This window comes from Paramisgurnus dabryanus, chromosome 11 (genome assembly GCF_030506205.2).
Source record: "Paramisgurnus dabryanus chromosome 11, PD_genome_1.1, whole genome shotgun sequence".
NCBI lineage: Eukaryota > Metazoa > Chordata > Actinopteri > Cypriniformes > Cobitidae > Paramisgurnus > Paramisgurnus dabryanus.
In genome coordinates, this window is record NC_133347.1 from 23283516 (window position 1) to 23291304 (window position 7789).

General features: G+C 36.6%; 1 protein-coding gene across 1 annotated transcript; it reads right to left on the minus strand.

The window, feature by feature from the left end:
- Nucleotides 1–977: 977 nt before the first annotated feature.
- On the minus strand, nucleotides 978–2733 carry LOC135729660 (HLA class II histocompatibility antigen, DP alpha 1 chain). Its single transcript, XM_065247463.1, has 4 exons — nucleotides 2621–2733; nucleotides 2096–2344; nucleotides 1598–1879; nucleotides 978–1405 (listed from the first exon to the last, which is right to left on the minus strand). Exons 1-4 carry the CDS (start codon nucleotides 2679–2681, stop codon nucleotides 1284–1286), a joined length of 714 nt encoding a protein of 237 aa, XP_065103535.1. The 5' UTR covers nucleotides 2682–2733; the 3' UTR covers nucleotides 978–1283.
- Between the last annotated feature and the right edge of the window lie 5056 nt (nucleotides 2734–7789).

Here is a 7789-nt window from a genome sequence, read left to right on the forward strand (position 1 = left end):
AATATAATACACCTAAAATGGTGTAGGAAGATTCTCGTTAAAGATTTCTTCCATGATGTTTTAGTACACACACAAAGTGTGGGAGCTCCTGGTTACAGGATGCCTCCATAAGGTTTGAATACACACAGAGTGTGGGAGCTCCTGGTTACAGGATGCCTCCCAGAATGTTTTGCCAGGCCACCTTTTATACACAGCTTGAGAAAACTACCAAAATCTGGTTTGACCTGTACCAAGTGATACTAAAGAACACCTGGTCAAAATCCAGTTTGACCTGTGCCAAGTGATACTAAAGAGCACCTGGTCAAACTAGCCAGAAGTATCAAGGCAAAACCCCACCTCTACAAGAAATGCATCTTCTATCCAAAGTTCTAAAACCTTAATCCATCATATCTTAGATTTATAGAAATGAGACCTTTTTACTCATCGCACCATGACCTTTAAGATAATACTAAACATTAATATTAAATACCAACTTAGAACCACATAATATGTATACATTACATCATATATTTCAGCAGATACCCAGTGATGTGAGCCTTAAAGCTAACAGTGCCAAAGCCTTTATGATGAAGAGATTAGGAGAACAGAGAGTTGCATGTCTGTAAAGAGTTTCACCTAAGAGTCAAATTTGGGTTAGCAACACCACCTGAGGTTTAATTGTTTTAAAGTGTCTCTTCATAAATAAACTTAAAGTTGATTATTTACCAGCCGTACTACAAGTATGTGTCCAAATACAATAATCAAACAAACTCAATTTAAAATTTACAAGAATTTACAAGAATCTAAAGAATTTTAAGAACAATTATTGAATTTTAAGATAGCAAACATTAGATCCCCTATGAAGCTCTTACTTTTAGGAAAAAAATGTAGATTGTAAATATGTGCATTAACTATAAAGTATTTACAAATCAGATATTCTCATGTAATTTCATAAAAAGCTATTTTTCTTCAATGAATAAAAGAGTAGGTAAACATAATTAAAGGCATAAATTTAATTCATGAAATCAAATGTATTATTTGAAGCTGTTTGTTAAAGGTGTGTTTACGGTAAATATTAGCTTCCAGTGTGAGTAAATTAGACAACAAAATTAAAGCTTTTACATTGACTAATAAGTAAAGATTATTTTATCTCACTATTTGGGGAAATATTAATGCCAACACACACATCATTGAGCTATATAGTAACAGTATGTTGCCTCTCATTTTTATAACATTACTATTTCACACCTTTGATCCAAATGATCATTCACAATATAATTACAACTTGCTATTAAGGGTTAATTTTAGTTGCAGTTGTTTCCTTTAATAAGGAAGAAAGTTCCTGCAGCGACTCCCAGCAGTCCCAGAGTCAAACCCACACCACAGAACACAGCAGGACCAACACCAGGAAGAGATATTTCTACATCTGTGGGGGAAAACAAACATCATTTACAGCTGTTAAAACTACATACAGGTTTAACTATTCTAATGCTGTTGTGTTATTCTAATCTGTGAACTGTGTTGTCAGTTCTTATACTTGTAGTCAGTGACAAAACTTTGTCTGTAAAAAGTAATTAGTAACAGGAAGTATATAAAGTAAAGTTCATTCAAGTCTCACCCCATGTTTTGGTTTGAGGTGTTGGTAGAATTTTGTGGTTGACACTGCAGCTGTACATGTCTCCTTCCACAGGAACAAACTTTAAAGTAGAGAAAATTGTGTATGTGCCATCACTGTTTGGGTAATACTGGCTCAGACTTATGTCCTCTGTCACAATCATATTGTTTTTAGTCCATGAGATTTTGACAGGTGGTGGGAAGAATCCAGTCACATGACAGATGAGGGCGTTTTCAACTCCTTGCTGTACATCATCTGTTGGATAGATTGAGGTCTGAGGTGGATCTGTAAAGTGGCAGATACATTTGAGATGATTAACAGTTCAACTAAATGTCTTAATGGCGTGTTGTTTCATATTTCATCAAATTATAAAAAAACAATATTAGCTGTTTATGACAATTGCTCCAGTATAAACTTGTATTTATTTGTATAATATTTCCTTTGCATTGTACATTTCATTGTAATTTCACATATAAAGACAGTGTAATTTAAATGTCGCACCCATTTTCTCTTGAGGTGATTTGTAAGCTTGAATGCAAACGTCCAAGTTTTGTTTGCAAATCTGAATGTTGGCAAGAGCAGCCTGATATGTCTCTTCTGGAAAACTGACGGGATCTGCAAATTCAGGTAGTGACATTTTCCCCTCTTGCTTGTTGAAGTCTGCGTAAAACATTACCTCTCCATCAAGTCCATAGATAAACTCTTCCTCTGTATCTGAACATCCTAACACATGTGTCTCCTCATGTACAACTGAAACAGATGAAACATCATTAAGTGTTTAAATGTATGTAAACAGGCAATGAGAGATGACAACAACAACTGCAAGATAAACACACAACCTTAAGGAAGTCTTAAACTACACATCAGATATATTTATAGCAATTATTTTTAAATGCTATCAGAGCATTTTATGCGAGGGCTCAAACCTTTAATTCCTGAAAAATTTTCCGCTACTTTTAGATCAAACTGATCATCTAACTGGCTAAATCTCTGACATATCTATGTAAATGTTAGTCACTGACTTACCATCCAACTCTGACGAAACAAGCACAACAAGTGTGAGAATGAACACATAAACCTCCATCATCCTCAGAGTAGAGCAAACCTTAGCAAAATGAAGTTTACTTCAGTGAATGATATCTAGTTTTTACTCCCCCTTGTGGGCTACAGCTGCCTCATGTTCACTTTGACCAATCAGAATTTCACCCTCACCACGACACTCCTGTGTCTAGGCAAAAATATTTTTCTTGCTATCTGGGAGAGTGTTATTACAAACAATAATCATTTAAATAACAATCTAAACGCTATTTGTTCTTATTATTTTCATCTCCTATTTCTTAAGTTCTGACAGACTGACACCTAAACTTGTATACTTTTTTAGGAGACCACTTTAATTAAATATGATTAAATAATTTAATTAAATATCTCTTTTTTGATTTTTGAAAGCTCATTTAGGAATTTTTAACAGATTTTTTTGTACATGAAATTCACTGTATTAAAGTTTGGCCTACACCAGTGAGTATGTTTGTGTCTGGCCTATAACTTAAACCCATTTTAAACCCATTAACCCCATGTACATTACATGCAAAATAGCATGAAGGCCTAAATGTTTGTATAATAAGGTTAATTTAACTGGCCAGCGGAGAACTTTGATTATATCTGTGCATATGCTAATTGTTTTTATTTTTGTATTTGTGAGATGGACCAGTTTTAACCTGTGTCTAACATTTTCTACACAACTACCTTTGATTGTCTGCATGCAATCGTGTACAGTATTTGATGGCATTTGAAGCAAAACGTTATTTTTCACCTTAAACATACTTTTATTGACACTTTTCTTTCTTCACTTAGTAAGTGAAACCTTTAGAAAGTGGGATAATGTATGTGTATACCTGTATATAGATTGTATATAAAGGGACTTCATGTTGAAGGAAGACATCAGACAGTTTTTAGAAAAGTGAAAACAGCGCTATAGAGATTGGCTTTCCATCTTTTCCATCAAATTGTGTGAAAAATACTGTGTTTGAACACATGAACACATGTTATATAGACCCCTTCACAGTTCACGTCACAGGCGGTTCCCACTGCGCATATCGGGGTCAGAAAAGTCATTACAGCAGGTTGAGTTGCATATTATTCGGTATCGTCAAACATGCCTACTTGCGTCGTAGACTGTAAAAATCGCACCAGTGGCCGGTTGCATAAAACTTTAAGACTAGTCTTAAAAGTTAGTCATGATTTTTTTTCTTCAAGACTGATCATAACTGTTTTAAGTATGTTACCTAGAAAGGTACATTGGTCTGATTTAAATCCAAATAATAAGACTGATTAGCCCTAACTAATTGCTAGTTAGTCAGAATCATTCTTAAGACGCAGTCTTAATGTCGCGGCTATGTTTATGCAACCGGCCACAGGTTTGCCGTTAAGTTTTTCGGGATTCCTGCAGAATCTCAAAATTAAAAAAAATACAACATCTGCGGCTGCAAGCAATTAACGTGCAGACTGGGACAATGCAAATATCAAAGAGGTTGTGTTTGTAGTGCTCACTTCATTTGAGGTAAGTCATCGTTTTTCAGCCCTGTTAGATTAAACTAGAAAGCCTAGATGGTATGTACAGTTTGACCCCATGCTGCGCGCGCACCCGATAGTCATTCAATGTTTACAAACCAAATTGCGCACTGTAAACACAATCAAAGTTTCAAAAAGGCAAAACGGGACCTTTAAGTAAGATCGATGGACCTGTAGGACAGCTTAGTTTGCGGCCCTATGAGACCTGGGAGTTGAGTAACAATGAATAAGAAATGTAGGTGGGAGCATGACCTTTTAAAACTTTAAAAACAATTAACAGTATTTTAAACTGGATTCTGAAGTAAACTGGGAGCCAATGGAAAGATGGAAAAACTGGGGTTATATGGTCATACTTCTTTTTGCCAAGGAGCAACATAGTGGCTGTATTTTGAACCAGCTGAAGGCGAGTTAAAGAGGAGTGAGGAAGACCAATATATAAGGAGTTACAATAGTCTAATTGAGAAGAAACAAATGAATTAATGACTTTTTCTAGGTCCTGGAAAGATAAGGTTTTAATTTAGAAAGAGAATTCGTAATTGATAAACGAAACTGATGACCACTGAACTGATTTGTTTATCGAAATTGAGTTTGGAGTCAAAAATAATACCCAAGTTGATAATAAGTCTCCCCATCTGATAGTCTATTCTGGAGATGGTGGCCTTCCTCTTATTTTGTGACCTATAGTATTACACTTTCTTATTTTTTGCACATTATGTGCTGTGATAGTAAACACATGAATAATGGAGTGGAAATGTTAAGAAGCTGATAGAAAACATTGTGTTAACCTACAACCCCAAATCAGAAAAAGTTGGGACACTGTAGAAATTATGAGTAAAAAAAGGAATAGAATAATTTACAAATCTCATAAACTTACATTTTATTTACAATAGAATATAAATAACATATCAAATGTTGAAAGTGAGATATTTTGAAATGTCATGCCAAATATTGGCTCATTTTGGATTTCTTGAGAGCTACACATCCAAAAAAAGTTGGGACAGGTAGCAATAAGAGGCCAGAAAATTTAAATGTACAAATAAGGAAAAGCTTAAAGGTGACATAGAATGATTGAACGGAGTATTTATCCTTGTTCTGTGATGTGACATGTAGACAAAAAAATTTTTGTTTGGGTCTGTAATGCCTTGGAAGCTTCCTAAAAACCTATCTCAAAAAGCTCTATTAGAAGGGGGAATTTAAACAAGTGGTTTTGCACCTATTTGGCTCCCCTACTGGCTTAACTTGCAATCTCATTACTGATTGGCTGACTTTGCTGCCACTCAAAAAATGTAGCCAATTATTTTAAAGTGGAGGGGCAGGGAGATGCCTGTGATGTCATAAGCATCAGTTTTTCAGATTGGGCCGTTTTCTGGCTGACATTTCTAAAAGAGGAATTTCTATGAGACTGAGATGTTTAGCATGTTTAGCACTTTTTGTATGTTTGTGAATGTGGGTAGACTACCATTATTCAACAAAGACAAGGTAAAAATGGTTTTTCATTCTCTGTCCCCTTTAAGGACTAATTTGCAACTTAAAAGGTTAATTGGCAACATGATTAGGTGTAAAAAAGCCTGTCAGAGTGGCAGTGTCTGTCAGAAGTCAAGATTGGCAGAGAATCACCAATTCCCCCAATGCTGCGGCGAAAAATAGTTTTCTGAGTTTCTCAGAGAAAAATTGCAAAGAGTATAAAGTTATCATCATCTACAGTGCATAATATCATTCAAAGATTCAGAGAATCTGAAACAATCTCTGTGCGTAAAGGTCAAGGCCGGAAAACCATACTTGATGCCCGTGATCTTCGGGCCCTTAGACTGCACTGCATCACATACAGGAATGCTACTGTAATGGAAATCACAACATGGGCTCTGGAATACTTCCTGAAAACATTGTCGGTAAATACAATCCACCGTGTCATTCGCCGTTGCCAGCTAAAACTCTATAGGTCAAACAAGAAGCCATATCTAAACATGACCCAGAAGCGCAGGCGTTTTCTCTGGGCCAAGGCTCATTTAAAAAGGACTTTGGCAAAGTGGAAAACTGTTCTGTGGTCAGACGAATCAAAATTTGAAGGTCTTTTTGGAAAACTGGGACACTATTTCATCCGGACTAAAGAGGACAATGACAACCCAAGTTGTTATTAGCGTTCTTTTCAGAAGCCTGCATCTCTGATGGTTTAGGGTTGCATGAGTGCATGTGGCATGGGCAGCTTACACATCTGGAAAGGCACCATCAATGCTGAAAGGTTTATCCAAGTTTTAGAGCAACATATGCTCCCATTCAGACGTCGTCTCTTTCAGGGAAGACCTTGCATTTTCCAACATGACAATGACAGACCACATACTGCATCAATTACAACGTCAAGACTGCGTAGAAGAAGGATCTGAGTACTGAAATGGCCGGCCTGCAGTCCAGATCTGACACCCACAGAAAATATTCACCGCATCATAAAGAGGAAGATGCGACAAAGAAGACCTAAGACAGTTGAGCAACTAGAAGCCTGTTTTAGACAAGAATGGGACAACATTCCCATTCCTAAACATTGGTCCTCCTCCAGCTGTTCCTTTATATGTACATTTAACTTTTCCTGCCTCTTATTGCTACCTGTCCCAACTTTTTTTGGAATGTGTAGCTCTCGTGAAATCCAAAATGAGCCAATATTTGGCATGACATTTCAAAATGAGAATAAATTCAATTTAATATTTCTTAAGTCTTGTTTGAGCAGTAGTTTGTAAGTTGTACATCATAAAGTTTTTCAGACAGAACCAAACATGCGAAAGTGTTGGAGTAAACTATTCTATAAGTCCTTTGTAGAGAATATCAAGGAGCATTATCCCATGTTTAGAATTTCTGTGTAAGCTAACACCTAAAAAAAACAGCATCAAACCAGCATGGGAATTATGCTGGTCTATGCTGGTTTGATGCTGGTTTAGCTGGTGGTCACCAGCATACCAGCACCAAAACACAACATATGCTGGTCTTGCTGGTATGCTGGTTTTTTCAGCAGGGCTCATGTAGTATGTTGCTGTAGGTTGGTGCCTTCATTTTTCTTCAACTCTACAATATGAACCGAACTGAGCATAGCACAGTCTACTGTGACCGCACCTTTTCGTAAAGCACAATGGGTCAGCCCCAAGCAGTGCCAATGAGAATGGCTTCATTAGGTGTTTAACAGCACCTGTTGTCCGATTCACGATTTTACATTTCCTTTGGTGTGTATTTAGTAAGTGTGTGTTAGTACATGTTAACGATGTTCAAAAGGTACATACCCCAAAGTAAACGATGATGCAAGTTATCGTCTCGAACATAAATCTCTTTTCTTGGACTACAACAAACACACGAATTGTAGGCAACAGTTTACTTCCTGGGATTGGTGACGTAATGAAGCTTTGACTCACAGCCTGTAAGTTAACTCCTGTTAGCATTGCATTTTGACCGAATCTTTCAAACATGGTAAGGAGTGTCACATTTCCGTCTGATGTCAGAGGTATTCAGGCCAATAACAATGTACAGATTAGCTGGCCAATCAGGGACACAGCACTTTTCAAATCGATGAGTTTTGTACAAAATCAGTGCGTTTCAGGAAGAGAGAGAAATCTGGAGCTACAAAAATTTATGACATGTGGAAAATAA

Coding starts and splice junctions, on each gene's coding strand:
- LOC135729660 (XM_065247463.1), bottom strand. CDS start 2,681: ATGATGGAGGTTTATGTGTTCATTCTCACACTTGTTGTGCTTGTTTCG. Junction 1,880..2,095: donor ATCACCTCAAGAGAAAATGG/GTGCGACATTTA, acceptor GCCACTTTACAG/ATCCACCTCAGACCTCAATC. Junction 1,406..1,597: donor ACCTCAAACCAAAACATGGG/GTGAGACTTGAA, acceptor TTTCCCCCACAG/ATGTAGAAATATCTCTTCCT.